The following is a 23,938-nucleotide window of genomic DNA, read 5'->3' on the forward strand; positions in this document are numbered from 1 at the left end:
AGGAGGAGGTGGCCTGCTTGTAAATTCATCTCAAACTCCAAAGAGACCAACGACCTACATGGAACGACATCCTCCCCTCACAACTTTCCCTGCTGAAGGCCAACACCTGCTACAGCCCAACAGGAAACAATACCTTCCATGTGTTCAAAAATGATCTCTGTACCTTGCAGGAATGGGGTGTATATCCCTATACAAGGTGGGAATACTCCAGAGCAATTAAGTTAAAACTTTCATCCTCTCTGAGGAACAGGACACGAGAGCCCTACAGGGAAACCAGGAGTGCACCAGAGCTGTGCTGGATGTGTGGTGAAGCAACTCTCATATTCCCAGGAGCACTGGGAAGCAAACCAGAACCACAGGATGTCCTGAGCTGGAAAGGACTCACAAGGATCATTCAAGTCCAGCTCCTGGCCCGGCACAGGACAGCCCCGTGAATCCCACCCTGTGCCTGAGAGTGTTGCCCAAACATTTCTTGAAGTTTCTGGTTTTCCTTAATACACAGTTCTAGACTATCTGCAGAGTTTCTCTGAGTGAACAGCAGGCAAAATTACTCTCATTCATTTTTCACTGGTATTTCAAGCATAAGAAACAAGAAAACAGAAAATATCCACAACATACAGCAAGCCAACCCCAGCTTTTGCTAAAGCACAAACCAAGGTGGGTCTCCTGGAAAAAAGCCACCAATCCCTGCTTATGGCCAAGAACTTGAACAGCACATCAAAGAGCAGCTCTTGCACTCCATCTGACCACAGGACACATGCAAGGTGACACAGCAGGCTGAAAAATGCTGCAGGCACTGTAATTTGTTTTCTCAGAGAAGCTCAGCTCGGATGAAGCATGTGTTTGCCAGTGAGGTCATGCCTTTCACCTAATTTCCAGTTGGGACAACTGGGCTGCAAAAGAAGGTCAAGAGGTTTGCCCCAGGTTACCCCGTGAGTCGGTGGCTCTCAAGGGATCAGGGCTCAGGAAGCTCCTGGCTCAACATTCCTCAGGCTAATCACCAGCCCAGACCTTCTGCATTAGCCTCCTGCCCTCCCCTCACTAAACAAAGATTGCATGAGGGAACTCTGTCAAAATAAAACCATTTCTTCTGGCATGGGCTGTTTTTCTAACTCCTGTGAGTATGTGACTCCTTCTTAAGAAATTCATGCTGGTATCACTCAGGAATCCTCCTGAAGTCATGATGGACCTAAGCAGTAACAATTAATAAAGCTGGTGTTTTTATGAAACAGAAGTGATTTGAATTACACAAGCTTACAAAAAGATTGCATAGAATATAAAACTGGCCATTCCTCTTTTTTATATTATTGAGCTTTCCTTCCAGTTCTCTTTTCTTTGACTGCTATCAGTCACTTACGAAAGAAAAAAGATTAAAAAAAAATCACTCTCTCTTTTCAATCTCCAGCCCAGAAGCAGTTTTTAATATTTCTGGCTTAAAAGAGTTCTTCAGACTCAACAAAACAATAGTCTGGAGTGCAGCTTCTTCTCAGGAGCAGACATAAAAAAAAAAAGCCCCAATCAGACATTCACCCACCAGTGCTGCAGACTTTACACAAAACAAACCTGTGCTGAGCTGGCTCATTGTAACAGACTTGTGGGAGATCACAGACACATCACCCCTGTCAGACAGGCAATTCCCAGGCAAGATTCTGCCCAGCCAATGCGGGCCAGGCAATCACAGACTGCTGTGTCCACACAGACTTAAATAATCATTAAAAAGATGTGGCCTTGGAGGTCCTCACTACATCTGCTACACTAATTAATGGGGCATGTAGAAGAGAAGTGGGAGAGGGTGACACCTATTTCACACCTGTTCAACTCAGAGGAACTTGGAAAGAATGTAATTCACAGCAGTTCATGGTAAATGAATGAACTCTGTGGGAGTACACAGTGCAGGAATGTAAAAATTGTATTGCCTGCTGCCTGTTATTGGGCAATTCTGCCTTCCTACTCTGTAGCAGAAGCACCTTCCCCACAAAAGCTACCTTATTGTATCGGTATTATCTACCTGCCAAGGAGGAAAGCAATCCCTACTCTACCCTGCAGTCTGGAAGGCTGGAGGCACAGGCTGAACACTGAGCTTCTTTTAGGATCATAAAATCAGAGATCACTTAGGTTGGAAAAGACCATTGGGTACAACCATAAACCTGACACTGCCAAAGCCACCACTAAACCATGTCCTTAACATATTTTTTGATAAGGACTGCTGTGAAATATTAGGCAAAACACAGAGTTTTACAGTTTGCTTTAAGCACCACGTCTGCTGCAGGTGGAATGATGATATATTTTATATTACAAGTTAATAAAAATATTTCTGGGCAAGCCAAGAATTTTTATTCAAAATTTTAACCAGCAACCTTTTAGACAGCTGATGTTTGCTTTTTCAGGCATCAGCTTAATTTTCTGCCCCACCTTCAGCTCTTGTGAAGGCTTAGCTTTGTCTGCCCATCTCTTCATCAAAAGGGGTACGTTCATGAAGGCTTAATTTGAGAGCTTTTGCAAGCAGAAGTTAAGACAGAACTTTGAAAAAAGGTTCAAAGAGGAGGAATCAAGTAATTTTCCTGATGCATGTCAGCAGAGAAGACTTGGATGAGTGTACTCTCTCGGTTTTTTGTTGTTTTAAGAAAGCAAATCTGCCTAATTATGATTACCTGGATATTCGTCTAAACATCACCTGTCATGAAGGAAACATAATATGAGATTCAGACAACCTCCACTGTTTTTTTCATGTGGCTGTGAGACTCTGTGCCCTTGGCAATGTATCCCCCTTGAAATGAAAGGCTACAGGAGATTTGTAGCTGTCAGGTCTAAAGCTTGTCTTTATCTGCTTTATCTTGACAGCCTTGAAATCAAAGGGCTGCATGTTCAGCAGAACATGGGGAAGAAGAGATTGCTGTATTTAGTTACTTTTGAGTGTACACAAAATGAGCACATGTGGTAAAACAAGGAGTGGGAGTATCTTTTGACTCTTCTATGGACATCAAAAGAAAGACTCCTTTAAGTATCACACACGTTGTTCTCGGTTTCATTTGTCACTGAAGAAGGGTCAGAATCAGAGTCTGCTGTGAGTTAGACATGGTATTCCTTCCTCAGTGGCCTGCAGCTCCAACACAGCTCAGGCTCTGAATAAATAGCTCCAATCCACTCATAGTTCATGGTATTCTGATGTATTTCAGTGAACCAGGTGAACAGAGATGCCAGGAGCGATACCTCACTTCTAAAATGCCTTTTTTGACAGAAAATTATGCTCTCAAATACATTTTGCTGATGTAGCTCGTGACACTTTTGTCCTCAGTGGTGTCAGAGGCCACAGAATGATGCCATGCTGGAAAAGATTTGGTATCATACTCCTTACTTAATATATGAAGAAAATTCTTGGCTGTGAGGATGGTGAGGCCCTGGCACAGGGACGGTGTGGCTGGCCCCATCCCTGGAAGTGTCCAAGGCCAGCTTGGAGCAATCTGGGACAGTGGAAGGTGTCACTGCCCATGGCAGGGGTGGGACTGGATCATTTTTAAGGCTCCTTCCAATCCAAACCATTCCATGATTTTCTAGCTTTAGTTTCTGTGCAGTCCCTTGGTTTCAGGCATTACACAGCCCAGCTGTGGAGGATGTTGTGATAACTCCTCATAACCACAGAAAATGATGCTGAGCAGGGACCTTGAAAAGGCATCCTGTGCATCCCTCTGCCCTGGGGTAGGATCAGCATCCCCTGAGCCACAGCTGCTTCAGCCAGCTGGCTCCTGTGAGCCTCCAGAAACAGAGCCTCCCCAAGCACTTCAGTCCTGCCCTCAACTGTCCTGCTTAGATGATTTTGGCTAATGCTTAAAGCAAATCTTCCCTGCTGCAATTGCAGGCCATTACCCCTTGTGCTGTCCCAGGTGGACAGGGGGAATGATTTATTATGCAAATTTTTGCAGTGATTTTTTAAACATATTTGAAGGCTGCTTTTATCCCACCCTTTGGTCTTCCCTCCCCAAAAGTCACATGTGAAAGATAAAAGGAAACTAATGAACAAAGGTTTAATGAGTTCCACGTAGCAATGCTAAAGCTATAGCCTAAAAATAAAATACTTGGAAAGAACATCAGTAAACCATATTACTCAGGAGGACAGAAGGAGTAACTGCCTGCCAGAGTGTTTGTGTAACAGAGGAGTAGGAACATTGCAAAAGGTCAAATGAACATTATCACTGAGAAAAAAGGCTGTATTGGCTCTTTTTTTCAAAGTAAGTTTCTCAAGAGTGATGGAAAGAACAAAGATAGATCTGATTTAAGCTGTTAGACCCATGTAACTCCCACGGAGCTGAACTGGAGCTTTGCCTGCTTGAAGGCTGCAGGAAGGATGCTTTTGTATTTAAGGACTAGATCAAAACTCAAGAGACTCTAGATCAAAACTCAAGTTTAATTCTTGGCTTTCCCTGGGATTCCCTTTGTGATTTGGGGAAATTTCCTATTGAGAAAACAAGCAGTAGCTTCATCTATATCCCCTTGAACTCTCCTCATTTTGCTTTTGTAGATAGCAAACTGTTTAGGGTGGTGGGCTGTCTGCTGAAGCATGTGGGACTCCAGCAGAAACCTTCTGACCATGACTGTACCTCAAAACACAGCACCAAGCTGCTAAACATGGATATAACCCATCACAAAATACGTTAAATGTAATTCCAACAGATTGACTGTGCCTGTTGCTGATGCTGGATCATGCTTATCTTCACTTTATAACTCAGCACTGTCAAAGCAACAAATCTTCAACCCAAAAGTCCAGAGTATCAGAGTGAAAATCTCATTGTTTTTGTTTCCTGATGGTTATTTTAATAAGGGATATATGGAGAAGCAATACAGTGCTGCCCTATGAAAAACATTAAATAACTTGAGATTATGAGCAATCTCAGGTTCTTCAATGCTCTCCTCCACATGTCCCCAAGAGGCAGGGAAGTGCGTGAAGCAAGGAAACATCATTTTTACAGACAACAAGCTGCTGATGACAAAGGCTTGGAGAATGCTACACACTGTGCCTAAGCTCAGACAGCCCTGCAGAGCTGTGGAGGTGTAGCTGAAGGAGCTGCTAGGAGTAAAAAAAAGCATCCATATGCCACAACATGGTGATGAACTGATGATTGCAGGCAAGAATCCAGGGGGTTATTTTTGTGAAAATGAAGCTGCTGTTGTCCCAGCTGACAGCAGCATGTCCCCTGCTAGAAAATAACCAGATATGGATTTACTGTTGGTGGCTGGATGTCTTGGCAGGCTATGATTTCAAAATAACATTTATAGTATTAGCACTGCCCCCCTGTATTCTCAGGAGAAACAGGATTATCAGATTTTAAGTTACAAGGTTTCTTCCTGATGCTTTTATGTTGCATTATCCTCTTTTTCTCCCCATTTGACTTTGGAGACAAGCTATTACTGATTTTCCTACGTGCAAGTAGGACAAGATTCAGGTCCTACCTTATCAAACTTTATATAAAGATCTCTACCTCTTATTGCCAGCTAATCAGTTGCACCAAGAATTTGGCTGCATCTATTCCTTCCTGTGCTCTCCTTTACAGGCCTGTGGAGGTTTTGCCTGTTGCTGCCCATCCATTCTCTCCCCCTCAAAAACCACTGGTCAAAATCCATCTATTTTATCTGAAAGAAATAAAACAAACATCTCATGTGTGATGTGGCACAAACCCTGGCAACTGAAGCAGCAGGTTTATTCTGCAGCAAGCTGCTTTTTGGCTTCCTGTGCACCAATCCAACCTGAGCCCCTGGGCTGGGCATCCATCCTCGTGTCAGGTTTAGCTGCAGTTCAATTTACTTTGGTTGCCTTCCAGAGAAAGAATTTGAGCCTGGAAAATGCTCTTGGATCCTTCACAGGGGAAACAAGAGCATTCACATCCCCCTGGAAGCCACAGCGAGGATACTCTGAGAATCAAGTCCATGTTAATGGTGCTGCATCTGCTCCCCATGCACAAAAACAGCTGAGAGTGACTCTCCTTCACTCAGTGGCTCACCTTGACCTTCCTACTGCCAGAAAAGAACATCTCAGGCTCAGAGCATCCCCTCTGACTGAGGAACTGAGCCACTGTAAAATTAAAGCTACACCCTGCCCACAGGATAGGGGGAACTTGAAGATTTCTGGATTGTAGGAAGAAACCTGGTCTCCAAATAAAATAAAGCAAGGTTTTCCCCAAAGTGCTTAACTAAAGGATATCCATGCCACACTTTTATTTTTCATCCTTTTTTGACCTTTGATTTAAGTACTCAAGCAATTTTAGCTGTTTTTTCTTCTCAGCTTCTCCTACTTCAGGCCACACACACAAAGATCATTCTGTGACCTGACACCCCTCCTTTCTTAAAAACTTCTGGTGAGGAGGAAAAAAAAGGATGTTATTTTAAACAGCCTCAAAGTAGAGGTTTTATGTCCATTAGGGTTCTTATTTATTCATTTCAATTCATACCTTTTTTACATTGAAAATTATAGTTTTTAGAGATTCCTGTAAATTTCTAGGTATGAAAATGGCCTTTCTCCAAAATGTGCTTCTAGATCACTAAAAATAATTCACTTTTGCTTATATTTTCTCTGTGTGGAATTCAAGGTAACAATGTGAACATTAGCTGCTTATCCCTGTCTTTACTGATCTGTGTTCTTTCATTTTTAATCTACCTAAAAAATGTATTTATTGCTGATAAAATGGCAGGAAAGACATTGCTTTCCTCTTCACACACCAGATCCATCAACACTGGCACCACAAGGCGGCTCCTCACCCAACCCTGCCCACTGACCCTCAGCAGAGGCATCACTTCTGGGTGCAAGGGGACACAAGCAGTGTCCCCAGCACGCTGGCTCTGAATGACAGGCTAAGTTTGCCATCTAACACATCCCAGGTTTGTGATGGCTCATTCACAGCATCCACATCCCATGTGAACCTGTCTTTCTGCACTGCTGTAGCTATCTCCAAATGCACTGAATTAGTGACTCCAGAGGAGTTTTTATTTTGTTTTGACAAAACTGCTTACTAAAATAAAACTTCTGCTTTGGGGGCTCATCTTGACACAATATTTCATGTTTTCATGCAACGCCCGATCCCCTCTCCAGCCACTACTGATGTAACTCCTTTGCAGAGCTATAGGAGGAGCAGGGTTAGGATCACTTGTCACTGAGCAGTCAGGTCATTTTCCATCCTTGGTGACCTCTGTTTCCTGAGTTATATGTATAAGGCACTCAGATCTCAGCCTCTACCTGCAAGCTCCTTGAAAATGGAACCACTGCAATGATAGTCCCAAAGCAAACTTTACTTTGGTTTGGCACGAGGTACAAGGCAATTCAGCAGCTGGCTCTCTGTGAAAGTTCTCCTTTCCTTGTTATTTCCTTCCAAGAATATTACAAAAAAAAAAAGAAAAAAGAAAAAAAGAACATTCTCCACTTTTAAATTGCTGTTCACTCCCCAAAGTGAATAGCCCTTATAGCAAATGCATTTCCAGTGAACACAGTTCACAAAATACCAGTAAATTAAACATGATCAAGATGGCAGCAGTCACTCTGAAGGGATATATCATGACAGATGTAATATACAAGACCACAAACTTTCTTCTCTCACTAATTCTATCTTAAACCCTTGTGAAGGGTACATGCAAGGCTCCTGATTTAATTGCTGTCCACTGAGGTGGAAACTGAAACAAAGCTGAACAGGTTTTTTGACCAAACTTTTATCACCTAAATACTATTTAACTTATTATAGGATTCATAAAGGTGGAATTTCCATGCACTTACGAAGATATTAGAATTATGTTGGTTTTGTTGCCACAACAGCTTTTCTCTGCAGGTAATACAATGAAAAAAATCTTCCTAACGGTAGCACATGCAACAAGTTGAAAAATGTGACTTATTTTCCAATAAATAAACGCATGCAAATTACAACAGATGGGCCAAAAGCTTTCTCAGGAGGGCCATGCATTGACATCTTTGGGCAGTAGCAGCAGCCTTTGAATTTTCACTTCAACTGCTGCTTAGAAAGGCCACTGTCAGGGAGGAAACACCTACTGTGCGCCTTCCCCTGCCTTCTGATCCCTTATTAGTTAACCCTGAAGTGCATATGTACACAGCCCTAATCCCCAGGCAGGGCTCTGGGCCGGGGGAAATCTGGAATTAATTGCGGGGTATTTTGGTTCCTAATGCAGCTGTTGGGAGTGTTTGGCTTGGCGGGGGAACAGAAAAGGCACTGCATACCAATTTCGTGAGCCACCGTAAAGGCTGCGTGGAGGCCGTCGTCTTCAATCACCGCGCAGCTGCGCTCGGGGGAGCAGATGGTCCCAACGTCTGCCATTCCCAGGGTATCACAGGAATGATGCCCACACAAATCCTGCCCCAGAAGGGAGAAAAAAAAATTCAAAAAATCATTAAATTAAGTTTTGACACTCAGCGGTAACAACCGGTTAAAGTCGCCTTCGGCAACAGCAGGACCTGGATGAAAATATCAACGTAAGGTTCCAGCTAAAGATGTTAAAAGCACAGCAAGCCAGTCTATGGTAAGGTCAGTGGGAGTATTTTTATGGACTTTAACAGAATTTGGATACATTCTGAAGCTAACTGCTGTTAGTTACATTTGTATTTCTGCGGTGCTCACACTTGCATTGAGGTAGGTACTTCAAACATTCTGTGAAAGCATTTCCTCATGGACAATAAAACCAGAAAATTCTTTTTATTTACACTGACAGAAAGCTTCAGCTTTCTGATCAGTCCTTGAGCCAGAGTTCACCTTGCTTTTCTGAAGCAAATCTTATACCTGCACTTAAATGACATTGTTACGTGTGAAACCTCCTTTTGCACCTGTAAAGCAGTACAATTAATAGTGTGTTACCCAATAATATACCAAGCATTTAAGCAATTCTCAGAGATTGCTGAGAGTCAGAGAGTGCAAAATCCCAACAACTCAACCACTTCTCCCACATGTAGATATGGGGTGTCTCCAAAAACCATGCAGGTAGCATTAGGTTTTTCCTTTCAGCTTTGGTCAGACATTGTGGTTTTATCACCAGCAGTAACTTTTCTGTGCTTCTGTTGGAGCAGAGGGAAGAATATTAGTGTGAATGTGCATATGTATACATTATTTGGATGAGAAGGAAAAGTAGGGGCCATGCTATTTGGAACACTTCAACGTTTCATTGTGGTTGAATGAAACTGTCATTTCAAGGCATGACAAATGGTATTGTCAAAATGATCAAAGAGCACTTTTTTCCCTTCATTTTTAAGATTCTCTTCTTCCCTTCTGATCTCTTTCTATAAGGACTTCCTTTAATGAAGCCTTTCATAATTAATCCATCTGAGTAAGAGACACCTTGCAGGAGGCTTCAGAGCAGCAGTGTTCACTGATTATGACAGGTTAGGCAAACTTGGAAATGCAGAGGATTCAAATCCCACTGAAGTCAAAGAAAACCACACAGAGTTCACAGATACTGTGACAGAGCATCTCTTTACAAACACACACACAAAAAAAGAAAAAAGGTGTTGGGTTTTTTTTCCAAAGAAAGAAATTTTTCAAGCTGAAATACAAAGCAATATTACATATATGGAGGAGAAATTTCAGGCTCAGTTCTGGCTTCCAGGTATCTGGGAACTCTTGGTAAATTCACTCTTGTTGCTACTTAACACCAAGCTTTAAATGCTTCACTACCACTGACCAAAACAGCCTGGCAAGAAGAGAGGGAATGTAGTTGAAAAGTATTGAATTTCCAAATTTTCACAGGTGTAATCCATGGTTTAAGGAAAACTTCCATTCTGTACCACTGCAGATAATATACAGACAATTTTCTCTCTAAGCCCCCAGACTTTGCCTCTTGCTCTGCATGGGTTATGGGAAGTATGGGATGCATATTTCAAAGTATTTTAAAAGAAATGCACAATTTTTCCAGTTCTATTTAGGCAAATAAACTTTGCATCATTTTCAGCAGCTCTCAACCGGCGTTGGGAGAGGCCTCAAGTGAGGTCATGTTATTCTTATGTCACATATCTGGGGCATATTCAACAAAGAAGACACCATCCTTATACTCCTACTACTTTTGTTTGGGTTCATATCTGATTAACCCTTTACACTGAACTTGGTCCTTCTCACCCTCCACAACTCCCTGACAGGAAGGTGCAGCTGGGTGGGGCCAGGCTCTGCTCCCAAGGAACTATCAATGGGACAAGGAGACACAGTCTTAAACTGGATGTGTAGGCTGGACATTAAGAAGAATTTCTTCATAAAAAGGGTGATTAGATATTGGAAAGGGCTGCCCAGGGAGGTTTGGTGTCCCCATCCCTGGAGGTGTCCAAGGAATGACTGTATGTGGACTCAGTGCCATGGTCTGGTTTACAAGGTGGTGTTCAGCCACAGGTTGGACTCAATGATTTCAGAGGTCATTTCCAACCTAACTGATCCTGTGATTCTGTGACAGAGCAATCTGACCTGAATCCACACAAGCAGCTGAACTGAAATTCTCACACAAGTACCAAAAAGCACATAAATCAGACAGAAAGCAACTTACTGGAGGAGGGCAGGACAGGTTGACAGTGCCAGTAATAGTATAAACTGAATTCAGGCTTTGCCTCTGCAGGCAGATTCTATATCACTCGTCTGCTCTTGTATTTGGGTGTCATTATCACGTAGATTCTGACATCAGTGCTGCTCCCAGTGTAAGCACAATGGTATCAGCACCCAGATGCCTCATGCCAGTCAGGATTTACTCCCATTTGCACACAAGAAGCAGCTATGCTGGGAATTTACACCAGCAGGCACAGCCAGACCTCACAATGATTCACCAGATTTCATGACACAAATATAACTACAAGAATATAATTTCTCTAAGCAGGCACTCTCATAAACTTCCATAGAGCTAATTCTGATGGGATGTGTAGAGCAGGGAACATTAGGGCAGGGATGTTACCATAGTCTCACCTCAGCATTTCAAAAGCCGTGCACAGGACTGCATTACACTGTCTTCCCTAGACATTAGGGCTGTACCAGAGGCTGGTCCTAGGAAATCCCACAGCAGGAAAGACATGATTCTGCAAACTGCTTCTATGTAAAATCACCTAGCTCCTCCAATTCCTCAAAGACAGCTGGAAAACAGGTGTCCTCAGACAGAGTGCGACCAGCCATCCCCAGAAAGGAGAAGAGTGACCACTCTGGGGTCAGAAAGTGGTGACCAGTGCTGCAGCAAAGCAGCCCAGCAGCTCCGTGGCCAAGTCCTTGTGGCCCCCCAGCAGTCGGTGTGGGAGTCCTGCAGCCGCTGCCAAATCCCAGCTGGGAAACAGCAGAGGGGCTTGTAAAGGATTCTGGGAACAAGGACAGGAAATATTTTCTGGCATCAGCTCCTTTGTAAGAAGCTGTTAGGGGGATGTCTGTGGGTTGCCCATCTGCTGCTAGAGCAGGGCATGCCATGGCTGTGCTTTGAGCAGAGCACGGATTGAGCATCATGGTTCTCCCTGCCAATTCCAGCCCTTGGATGCTCATTTGCAGCTAAGGCTGATATTGTCAATAACCATTTAGGCAGATTACTGAAAGCTCAGCTCCTCTGTGTTGTCATTGTCTCATTCTTTCCTTCTCCTGCCTCTGCACGATTTGAACTGGAATTTCTATTCATGGTATACACTATAAACAGAACTGCAGCCTATCAAGCAGCATTTCTGAGACAAATACTCTGAAAAGTTTGCTTTTGGGTCAATTCACCAACACTAGCTTCTAAACAGCTTTATTTCAAATGATGTTACTGAAAATCATGCCTGCTTACCCATCAAACACTGGCTTATGGATTATTTGTTACCAAAATCAATAATTACATTGTTTTTTGCTTTCCTGGGCAGTCCTGGAAAGCAGTCTACTACTTTCATGAAGTAAACTTTCTGGGAGTACAGTAAAAGGTTTTATTTTCCTGGAAAATACTTTATTTTTTTGTTAAAAACAGGCTTCACTGTAATGATGCAATCCTAAAAAATCTGTGTGGGTAGCCTCAACTTTTCATACTCCAGCTAAAGCTTGAGGAAAGAGGCGACTCATGATACATAAAATCAGTTTCCAATTATTATTTCACTCTGTTTCTTTTAGAAAAAGAAAGTTACTCAGTTCTGTATACTCAATTGCCTTGAATCAGTGGCAGAAGCTTTAAAGAATGTTTTTTGATATTTCTAAAGGAAAGCAGCCTGGCCCTTGATCCGCTTTACAGTAGTTTCATAGCAGAAGAATGACAAGGAAATGCATTTGCTATGCAGGAGGCAATAGATGCTAAGACTTAAGCTTTGGCAAAGGAATGGCTTAGTAAAGCTAAGCTGTACATCACAAGTCTGGTAGTTAATTAGACAGCTCATTAGAGGCCAAGTTTTCTTGGCATTCTAAATCCATCAGGAGCAGCTGGCTGGCTGCCATGTATACATGGCATTGTTGTGAAGGGAGATAAGTGTCACCACGTCCTGGCTGGAGCAGGGAGTTTATTTCACCTGAAACGTGTTCAGTAGGTTTCAGAACAAGAACAAACTGTTTAGTGAAACCTGGTATTAGGTCAGAGCCTGCTGACCAGATCTAAAACAGGATGTGAGCACCAACGAGGACAATTTGGTGGAAGAACACATCCTCAGGTGTTTTATCTCCCCTCATAGGGCTTGCAGTTTGGGATCCTGTGGGCCTCTAAGTGTTTCACAGTCTGGAACAGCTGGGCACTTTGCTTACTGGGGTTCAGATGTTTCGTGTTTCTCCACCTTTGCCCCTGAGGGATGCTGAGCCTACAGAGCTTCTCAGATCAGAATGAGAGGAACCCACAGGATTAAGCTTTGTACCAGGCCAAGCTGCACGTCACCTTTTTGTAATGCACAGCTAAAACCTTTACAGTTCTGTTCACTTGTTCTTCTGGTTCCTTTACAACAGCTCATCAGCTAAAGCCTTTTCCCAGTAAGAATGTGATCCAGCTACAAATTCCTTCCAGGGATGAGACCAGCTAGAAGAATGTTTCTTATGAGAGCACTGTATGGTCTACACCAGGCTACTGCCATGCACACAGGGAGCTCTGGCTCCTCCTGAAGCAGCCCCTGTGCCCAAGGTTTCTCTAGCCCAGGCTGCACCTGAAGTGCAGTCAGTGAAGTGACCCAATTTTTGGTCCCTATTGCTCATCCTCCTTCTTTCCCACTGAACAGCCTGTGGTAAATTACAGAAACAGCCTTCTCTCCATGCTTGAGGAACCCAGACCACATCAGTCCAAGTGCTGCACTCAACTCAGCGGCTTCAGGTCATGATTCCTCTCGTTCTCACCATATGAATTACTCACTACACAGTGACAGACCTTTGGTCAGAGGGGTGGAAAATTTCCTTAACACCTGGAACAGCTTACGACCTCCTGGTTAAGGACCCCTCCTGGGAGGTGGGCGATACAGACCTAAAACCCCTCAAGCAGAGGAAGGGATTAAGCACGACTTTCCGACTTCCGGCAGCAGCGTTCCCACCACAGCCCTGGGGAGGGAGGGTGGGTGAGGTGGTGTTAGGAACACACACATCCACCCTCCCTTGTGCTCCTCGGCAAAGTGGGTGAACTTTTATTGATGTCACAGCAACGTGGAATGGCACACGTGGTTTAAAGAAGTAATGTTGAAACGAACAGAAAGGATTCAAGGTGAGGAAGGACTCCTGTCAGACTCACTGGGTTACTGCTCTGGGCTTTCCTGGCCACATTCTGAGAGAGTGGCCAAAACCTGGCTCCCTTCTGAGGAAAACCACAAGGGTGATACCTGCCATATCTACCAAAACAAAACCCACATGTATTTCTCCAGTAGTTTAGCTTAAAAATTGAGGTCGTTTGCTTTTGGGGTTCATGTGATAAATACGGGCCTGAGGCTTAGGCATTTGAAAGAAAACGCAGCAGAGTTATGCAAACCACAGGTTATTTAAAAATATGGACAAAATGCACATAAAGCATTTGGAATCTGCACGGGGAGGAGAAGTTTCAGTTACAAAACTGGTGAGCAAGTAAAAATGTGTGATTTAACCTGCCTAAGCCACAATTCCTTTGTGGGAAAACTCCACACCATCCCTCTAGATCAGAGTGAATCAAACTTCTCCTCTATCAGTTATGTCCCACTTTATTTTCCCTAGGGACATTATTTAAATGTATTAGACGTGCAACAAAGTTGGTGAAAACACTGTGAAACTGCTAGACACATCACACTACCATTTCTTCAGAGTAATAATAACAACCAGTGCAATCTATTCTATTGATCATTGGTACAGCGACTTGTTTTACTACTAGGGGATAATAATTGTTGGAAGATGATAATAGAGAAAAGAAGTAAAAAAAAGAAAAAGAAGAAATAAGTAGAGCCAAAGAAAGCATGTGCTCCATGCAATGAAATTATCATCTACAGAGCTGAGATAATACAAAGCTTGCTGTTAAATTTCAACAGCACTGCCAGATGGACAGTTAAACTAAATCAAACATACCAGCCCCATATAATTACTGTGTAGAAAAAGGCAGGACAGTGGCCTTTGGCTCTAGCATGAACTCTAGCTTGAGCCAGGCATGATGGTACTATCACAGATGATGCTAACAAGCACTTAGGAAAGGATTTTTTCTTGCTCCTAATGTCTGTATCTACTGTGAGAAACATCTATTTTAATCTTCAGATGATTCAGAACTGGGGGGAGAGGAAGAGAGCTGGATTTTGTCCAAATGCATTCAATAGTTCACTTGAAATTTAACTAAGGGCCATTAATGAAACAGATTGGATGAATTCTAAAGGATAATTGCAGAGCAGGCTGGACCTCAGAAAAAGAACAGTGTGAGTTCAACTGCAGATTGCAAGTCCCATCTAATCTGTTTTGCTACTGTGACAAATAATCTGGCAAGTGTTTTGTTGCACCCATAAAAATCTGAAGATCGTCTGCTTCCAGCTTCTGCAAACTGTTCACAATAAAAAAGGCTGAAGCAGACTAAACTCTAAATTTGCTGTTGACTCCATTGCCACTGAGAGCGAGTGATCTAATCTCCAGGGAAAGAGGGCTTTGCAAGCTCTTCCTCCTCCCCACCACACAGCCACTTCCCTATGGGGTGGAGAACTCACGTGGCCACCAGAATTGAATCCCTGCACCACCATATTCCATGGAGGATGCTCTAAGATTCATGCGGTCCTAAGATTTACAGCTGCTGTCAAGGACTCAACCACAAAGTTGTCCAACAGCAGGGGACCCATGAACTCTTCAAGGCTGTTATGGTCAAGCTGCCTTGAGGAAATTTAGAAATATCAGAAAATTATTACGTTTTCTGACTGTCAAGTCAGAGCTCTGTCGTGCTTGATCCTGCTCATCGTGGGTCAAAATGAGAGATGGGATCACTGGGAAAATACACTCCTCATTATCAGATTCAAATAATCATTGTGGAACCCAACTAAATTCCTGCAATATTTAGTGACAGATAATTTCTGTGTCCACTGCAGGTTTTCACAATGGCCAGGCATGTTCCTCTAGTGCTCCTTCCATCTACAGAGTAAACATAAGGACCCACTGCGGCTAATGGACCCTTGCCATCACTGATAAGCAACACAAAGCCTAAAACCAGCTTTAACATGTTGCCTGTATCACCCCAAACTGAATTCATGTTCACAGTGATTTACTATGGTCTGCAGCATAATTGCTTTAAAGCCCTTATCCAATTAAATACAGATTATGACCAGAAGGAAGTGGCTGTTTTAACTCACAATCAGTAAATTTCCTTCTAAATTTTTTCACATGGGAAGTGCTTCCTAGTATGAATGATGATGATGACCATAATTTGAACTTATATAACATAATTTGAACCACTACTAATTTAATAATAAAGGAGAGCTGCCAATGCACTCTCAGTCTATCAATGGTTACTAATTTATCTTTGAAGAAGTAAAGACAACCACAGAGGACGAAGCAACACTGCTGAATTCTGTCGGGATTCTTCCCTCATGAGGAACTCAAATAAAGCCCTCTTTTGGTGTAAAAAAACAACATCCAAGCAAATGTCACTCTGGAACAAAGATAATTATTATATTAGGGTTTTGTATGGCACCAGCCATGCACAATGCAGATTCTATCTACACAAAACCAGTTCCATACAGCCGAGGCCAGGCATTCAGCTGACAAACGATCTGCAAATATTATTCTATTGACGGAGAGACACGAAGCTCAAGGTGGCCTCAGTTAGTAAACAACGATGGAAAATGTACCTCACACATTTGCCCAAGGCCTGAAACCCGCAGCACTTAGAGACATCTGGATGTTTAAAAATCAGCATGACGATATTCAGAGCCCATCAAAACACGCAGCCACGGCTTGGCGTCGTGTAGCTTAGCAACCAACTTCATCCATCCAAAACAGAGTTGTAAAAGTGGTGCTCTCCTGCCAACTGCTGCCACTCTCATTGAAAAGCTAAACTGGAAAAAATCTCTCCTTCAGTTCAAAGTGGGGCTGTTTTCTCCAGGAAACATGTCCACTGCTTTTTCATCCTTTAACCCTTTTCGTGTTTACATTCCACGGGGAGCAAATAGATTCATGTTGACATTTCAAGGGTAAGCATATAAAAATCGTGTGGGCTCACACACACACTCCCTGCAAAGAACATCATGAACACATGTAGCAAGAAACTCCAGTCTGGTTCTTAGTTCAGTCAAACACTGCCAAACAATGTTCGTGTGCACACAGCAAAGCATTAAAGCAGATTAAGTTGTTCTGAATTGCATCTAGGAGCTAATCCCAGAGTTAAAGCTGTTAAAATGTAAACCAAGAGAACATAAGCCTGTGCTTTTTTTCTCATGAAGCAGCCCTGAGCAGCAGTACAAGCAACATTTGCATCTTAAGAGTGGAAGCAGATCACAGGAACTACGGTGTTTTGTTGATTTTGAGTACTACTTACATCCCAAAGAAGTAACTCTATGCATTGCTCACGAGTCTTCGACAGTGGATTATTGATTAACAGCACCCTCTCACTCTGACAGGAGGGTGTCCATGCAAAGAAATACAGCTGAGCATCTGTAAAGCAGGTGCACTTTAGAGTCGTATCCTATCTCAATCCAAATTAACTTAATAATTGATGTTACGTTAATTAATTGTCCGAATTGTCATACAGCCCAGGGAAAGAAGTGGGAATACTGGCAGGGAGAAACACTCTTCAGAGAGAAATGATGGATGCTGGCCCGGGCTTAATAAGCCATTAGATAAGATGTTTATATCAAAACCCAGAAGCTTTCTGACACAGTCCAGGTAGCCTGCTTTCATTCAGGTTATAGTGATAAAAAAATGAAAGCTTGCAAATTATACTGATGGGCTTTAAACTGCTAAAAGGGGCTCCTGTTGTACAAGCGATGCCTGACTGACACAGAACCTAATGTCTCAACTATTTACAGCTAGAAAAGCGAGCCAGGCGCTTTTTTCCCCCTTCTGGAGCAACTCCTTCCACAAACCATCCAAAGCATCCTTTTTGGCAGGCTCCTGCGATGTAGCAAAGCCGGAGAACTCAAATGAACGGAAAGTCATGCAGTTATTTTTTTCGTACTTGGGGAAAGGGAAAAAAAGAAAACACCAAACCCAAACCGCTGCAGGGATATTCTTACAGAAGAACCTCATTGCATAAACTCGGCCACATGTCTACCAGAGCAATGTCCCTTAACGACCTCTGGCAATGCAATTAATCAACAACCCAGCGTGGAGCAACAGGACACACCTTTGCATGGGCAACACCGGCCACATCCAACTCACAACTGATCAGGGCACCCACCTGGGGGACAAGACAGGGACTGCAGTCCCTTGCCACCAGCCCAATTCAGCTTATGCAGCTCTGTTTACCTGCGGTCTGCATTTACGTCCTACACTTGAACCACAAGTGCTGCCGGCTTCCAGCGCGGTGGAGCTATTCTTGCTGGAAATAGCGTCCCAATGTGCTCCACAAGCAGGACGTCTGTACTCTTAAGGTGCTCTCCACCACTTTCACTAGCAGGTTTGTTTGGGGACTAATTTAGTTTAGGAAGTGCTATCAGCCCTTCCTGCCTGGACCACCTCTGCAGAGAGAGAGGAGCCACTGGGACAGACAAAGTCACGTCTCAAGCAGAGGGACTTTAGGCTGAGTCCCACGACCAAAGTTCCCACCTCTCCACCTGGCTGGGTCCCAGCACTGCACTGGTGCACCCACAGCAGGGCTGACAGCACAGGGCAGGGGACACACACATCTCAACCCCTCTGCCACGCCGGCAGCTGTGCACGGGTGCCGGTCCCTGATGGAAGAGCTGGATCCACGAGAGGGGAGGCAACCCGTGGGCAAAGCCGAGCAGGGCGACTGGAGGTCCACCAGCCCGGCCACCCCACGCTCGAGGGACACCTCGTCGCTGTCACGGCCATGCCTGTGGCCAGGGCCATGCCTACCTCGCGGGTGAAGAGGATGGCGGCATCGTAGTGCTCCTCGTGGTCGTCGTCGAGGCGGTTGTGCTGGTGCTGCCACTTGCAGAAGTTCTTGAGCGTGGTGGCGGCGTTCCTGTTGACCTCCAGCCCCTTCTCCTTGTCGCCCAGCGCCACCACCTTCACCACGGCCAGCCGCACGTGGTTCTCCAGGCTGGCGTGCGCGTAGAGCCGGGAGGCGATGGAGGCCAGGGTGAGCAGGTAGTGCTGCAGCCCCTTCCCGTACTTGCGCACCATGGAGGCGTCGGCCACCAGCAGCAGCTCCACCTGCCGGGCCCGGGACACGGAGCGCCGCCGCCGCCGCCGCCGCCCGTCCCCGCCCGCCGGCCCGGCGGGGTCTCGGGTCTCGCAGCTGGTGCGGGCCGGCACCGTCTCGAAGCTGAAGCTCTCCCTGCGGAAGACGTGAGGGGTGCGGGCCGGGCCCTCGCCATAGATCCGCGCTCCGGCCTCTCCCCGCGGGCCGCGGCGCGCCGGGCGCACGGTGTAGCGGGAGCGGCCCACGGCGAAGAAGCCGTCGAGGCCGCCGCAGAGGTTGAAGACGGCGAGCGAGCGCGGGCTGCCGTCCACCGTGCCGCGGTAGTGGCAGCGCGGCCCGTCGCGCTCCAGGTCGAGCAGGAAGCGCTGTCCCCCGGCGTAGAGCACGTAGCCCGCCCTGCCGCCCCCCGCGTAGGTCGGGTCGAGGCGCCGCACGGCCCCGCGGGGCGGCCCGGGGGCGGGGGGCCGGGCGGGCGGCGCGCCGGGCTCGGCAGGTGCGGGCGGCGGCGGCGCGGCGCGGCCGGCACGGGCGGCCAGCAGCAGCCACAGCAGCGCCGGCAGCATCCTCGCCTCGGCGCGGGGCAGCGGGGTGGCGGTGATAGTAATTATAGTAGTAATAATGATGATAATAACGGGAGACGGCGTTGGAAGGAGCCGGCCGGCGGAGCGCGGCAGCGTAGTTAAGGGATGGGAAGAAAAGGGGAGATGCGGGGAAGGGAAAAAAGAAAGAACAAAAAAAAAAAGAAGAAGAAGGAAAAAGTTCTCCCTCCCCAAGTCAAGTGTGAGTGGGAGAGAAAAAAATGTCAACAAAAGCCGCTCGCGTGTGAACTTTGTGTTTCTCTGCAGGGAAGAGCCGGGAGCACATGGAAGGAGAGAGAGAGAGAGAGAGGCAAAAAAAAAAAAAAAAATTAAAAAAAAAAAAAAAAAATCCCAAATCGCTGCTGCCGGGGAGGCAAAGTGAGGAGAGAGGAAAAGGAGGAGAGACGGCTCGGAGCCGGCAAGTAGAGAAGTTTGAGCACTTCCCACTCCTCTTCCACTTCTCTGCTGTAGTCACCGGATCATCACCAGCAGCTGCAGCAGGGGCAGGTCTGCTGCGACTCGGCACTTTCTCGGGGCTCCGGTGGGCTCCTTTCCTTCTTTTGCCCTCTTTTGTTTTGAAGAGAAGGAGGACTAGGGGAGAGAAGAAATTCAGGCACCCCAAACCGCCTCGATCGTCTCCGGTGAGATGGTTAAAAAGAAAAAGAAAAAAAAAAAGAAAAAAGCCCAAGAAGCGGAAAACGTCCTGGATTTCTGTAAAAGCCCCCTCCCTGTATCTTTCCTGTTGTTGTTGTTGTTATCCCCAGTCTGTCGATGTGAACAAGAGGAGAAGGGAGAGAAATGTGAAGATGAGAGGAGGTGGAACAATGAATTTATAGCGGAATGCCATCCTGCAATGGCAATTTCAACAATTCGTCACTGCAGGCTGCCTCTTAAAGGGAGAGCTTCAAAACCACCACTCCCACACTTCCTTCTCATTTAATCAGACAGAAGGAGAAACTTGAGGGGAGGCGGAAAGGGGGAGGGGGGGCGGCTTCGGGAGGAGGAGAAAACCAGCGAGAGTGAGCGGGAGAGAGGGAAGCAGGCGAGGAGAAGAGCCGGAGGAAGCCGGGAACGGGAAGAGAGGGACCGGCAGGAGAAAGATGTTCGTGTGTGTGTGTGAAAAACGCGAGGTTTGCCCCGAATCGCTGGGAGCCGCAGAGCCACGCGGGGCTCGGGGTGTCCCCGGGCCGGCAGGGCTGTGCTTACCTCGCGTCCTGCCGGGGCTGCGGCTCGCAGTGCTCGGGGAGGAGGAGGAGGAGAGGTCCGTGCCTGGCTCCAGAGGCAGCGAGGGAGCGGCCGCGGCTCTGCCGGGCTGATGGAGCGGCGGGGGCAGCGGGGAGGGGGTCCCGCCGTGTCCCCGCTCGGCCCCGGCCCCTGCCCCGGGCAGCGCCGAACTTCCCGTCTTTGTCTGGGCAGCCGGTCTGCACCCAGCCTGTCATTAAGGGCCGGCAAGCTGTCATCCCCTTGGGCGGACTGTAATTCCCCCGAGCCCCGGCAGCAGGGTGGGCGGGGAGGAGGTAATGCTTGCTCTGACCTTCGAGGTGACTTCGGACCCTTAGATGTCCCCCCCGCTGTCACACAGACCCACTAACCCGTCTCGTCTGCCACTCCCTGCTCGGGGCTCCGGCAGGGGCACCGCAGAGGGCAGGTGACTGCAGTCACCTTTGCACCTAAACATTGCCAATGGAGTGAGGGGAGATGGCAAACAGCTCATTCCCTGCCGAGGTCATGGGCTGGAAGGGCTCTGGGAAGGTGAGAGCAACGGGGCTCCTGAGGATTCTGACTCATTTCCCCTTGCTGAGGTCCAGACCCCCCACTGAGAAACAAAAGTGTGTGTTTGTCCCATGTTTCTTCTCCACGTCCCAAGACAGTGCCAGGAACAGGTGTTCTCTGGCTGCAGGACTCCACAGGGCTGCAGGTCTCCAACCTCATCCTCACCTGCAAGCAGCAACTCAGCCTGACCACTCTGTCTGGAAGAGAAGGACGTGCATACCTGTAATGCTTGGCAGGGTCAGGATGGGGGCTGGGATGCACAGACCTGCCCCAGTAGCTTCCAGGGGTTGCTTTGTGAGTCCACCGCTTCTCTAAGGGACAGCTTAACTAAAGCCACAAAGGCTCCAAAAATTAATATTCCCATGTTAATGATTGCATTAACATAACCCTGAGGTTGTGCTTATGAAATAAGCACCAAAGTTTTGCAGGTGTTCATTCTTCTTTTTCCATTTTTCTGGAAATGGTGATACCTGCGAATTAAAGTTCATTTCTCAACCTCCTGGTGGTTTCTTTTTCTGCATTTCAGTGTTCTATCATCACCAAAAATTCTTGACTGGAGTCAGTAAGTTTCAAAATTAATAAGAGTTATATTTTAGGAAGGTCACGTTAACTTTTTTGGGCATTGGGCCAGGACTATTCAACATTTAAAAATTTAAACATTTTCTCAGTTACTTTAAACTCGTTATAAAGTTAAAAGAGCAGAAAAAAAATTTAAAGGGGGAGAGAGAGAAGACATATTTTGATTGAAAAAAGAACCTGTGATTTTCTTGGATGGGTTTTACTTTTCCTTTGAGCCTAATGCATGTCTGCTCAGCACCAACAATATTTTTATTGACTTCACTGGGACCTGATCAAGCCCTGGATTTGCAAATATGTCTGGGTCCAAAATCCCAGATACCCCTGGGAGAGGTGCTAGAGATGAGATCTGGGATAAGGAATGTATTTTGGATAACAACCTCAGCAAGTCTCATTAAAGAAGTGTTAGTTTGTCAATGAAAAGGCATATGGTGCACAAGAGGCCAGTGTAATGTTCTCCCAGGCTGCAGCCTAATTCCAACTGTCCGGCCATATAACCTTGGAAAAACAGGAATGCTTAGAAAGGCTGGTGATAATTAAATGGTGTGTCCCACTGCTCATCTCTGGAGTTGTATTTGATTTCCCAAATGACAGAAGAAGTTGGCTGGGATGCCCTGTTTCACTGAGCAAGGATCCAGGCTTTCCAGGAAGGTACAAATTAGTTTGTGCAAATTACCTCACAGATTAGGAAATCTGTCCTGTTTACATTTCAAAACTGCAATAACTCAGCACAGCAGTGCAATAATGGAAAGATGGGCCAGTCATGCCTCGTGCAAGGAGAGGGAGCATCTTTTAGTCTGAGAGCCTGGAAGTGCAAGGATAAATCACTAGAATGAATCATCTCTTTCCTCACAGTTCTGCCCTCTTAGCCTCTTTTTACAGTTACAGCACTGCCTTTAAACAAGAAATCCTGTTAGCGTGTCCCAAGTTGTGGATGACACTAAATCCTTGTCAAACAGTTCTGACCTGGAAATTTCAAGGCTGACCTTCCCCAACTGAGAGATAGAGAGCCACAAATCCTCAATTAGCTTTGAGGCACAACACAAGTTTTGTACACTTTGGATCGAATTCAATCCCGATGAAAGACGACGCAATCCTCTGGAGTGTCTGTGAGCTACGAGCTGCTGTCATTACAGTTGTGTTCCACCCCCTGCGTTTGTCCATGAAACCCTTCAAATAAGAGCCTGGGTAGCAGGGCATTCCTGATCCTACAGTGTTTTAGCCACATAAGAAACTGCTCTGAGCATTATAAACACTCACATGAAGGAGTAGCTTGAGAGATGTGGAGATGCTGGCAAAGATGTTAATGATTTTATCCAGGTGTCCTTCCCATTCTTTATAAAAAAGTCCTGTTTTACATCACCTCTTTTTCGGTTCTCAGGCACATTAGAAGGGGTAGAAAACCATAAATCCAAGGTCCTGTGTCTGCCCACAGCCCCCTGACAGTAGTCAAAGCCTAGCAGGGATGTCCCACCCAACACACTTGTCTTTCACCATGAATTTAACTCTTCCTTCCTGGAAATTAAAATACTTCTGTTCAGCTTTCATTGTTCTGGTGTTAGGGCTGTCTGGCATTTCTCTGTCATTGCACAGGGAGGATGGCAATTACTGTGGGAAGTAACATTTGTTCTGTAAAATTACAAGAAGGCCGAATCACACCCAAGAAATTTGCCCGCCCAACATGTTCTAAATACCAACAAGTCAGCATTTGATAGATCATGATTGACACAGGGCTACAGCTGGGAACGGACCCGGGCTTGGGTAAGATCCTATCCAAAAATCTACCTGTAGGAACACAATTCTTAACATAGGGCAGCTTTCTCCCTCCTGAGGGTCAAAAGCCTCTGTTCTGTTAACTTGATAGGAAATTTTATGATGATGATGATCAGAGGGATGGAGCACCTCTGCTAATGAGGAGAGGCTGAGAAAACTGGGATTTTTCAGCCTGGAGAGAGAAGATTTTGGGGTGACCTAATGCAGCCTTCCAGTCCCTGAAGGGAACGTAGAGGAAAGATGGAGCAAGATTATTTATAAGAGCTTGTAATGACAAGACAAGGGGGAATGACTTCAAATCGAAAGAGAGTATGTTTAGATTAGATATTAGGAAAAAATTTATACTCTGAGAGTGGTGAGGCACTTGAGCAGGTTGCCCAGAGAAACTGTGGGTGCCTCATCCCTGGAAGCATCCAAGGCCATGGTTTCTTGGTCTTGCAGCAGTTTTAACAATGCAAACATTATGATTACAGTGCTCAAGGCTGCTCATTTTAAAGCTTCCCTACAGTGATGCACTAAAACCACTGAAGAAATTTATTTCTAAAGAGCTCATTATTAAATAAAATCCT

The 23,938-nt window shown here is 45.7% G+C and overlaps 1 protein-coding gene across 1 annotated transcript in view; it reads right to left on the reverse strand.

Annotated features, from left to right (window-relative positions):
* Positions 1 to 19,232, reverse strand: part of ADAMTS5 (ADAM metallopeptidase with thrombospondin type 1 motif 5) — a gene marked incomplete at its 5' end in the record, with an annotated part of 34,340 nt that extends 15,108 nt beyond the window's left edge. Inside the window, 2 exons of the mRNA XM_082279014.1 lie at positions 8,210 to 8,342; positions 18,381 to 19,232. Of these exons, the coding sequence (XP_082135140.1) occupies positions 8,210 to 8,342; positions 18,381 to 19,232 (985 nt within the window). The remainder of the gene's footprint in view (positions 1 to 8,209; positions 8,343 to 18,380) is intronic.
* Between the last annotated feature and the right edge of the window lie 4,706 nt (positions 19,233 to 23,938).

Source organism: Coloeus monedula (genome assembly GCF_965178545.1).
Source record: "Coloeus monedula genome assembly, chromosome: 3".
NCBI lineage: Eukaryota > Metazoa > Chordata > Aves > Passeriformes > Corvidae > Coloeus > Coloeus monedula.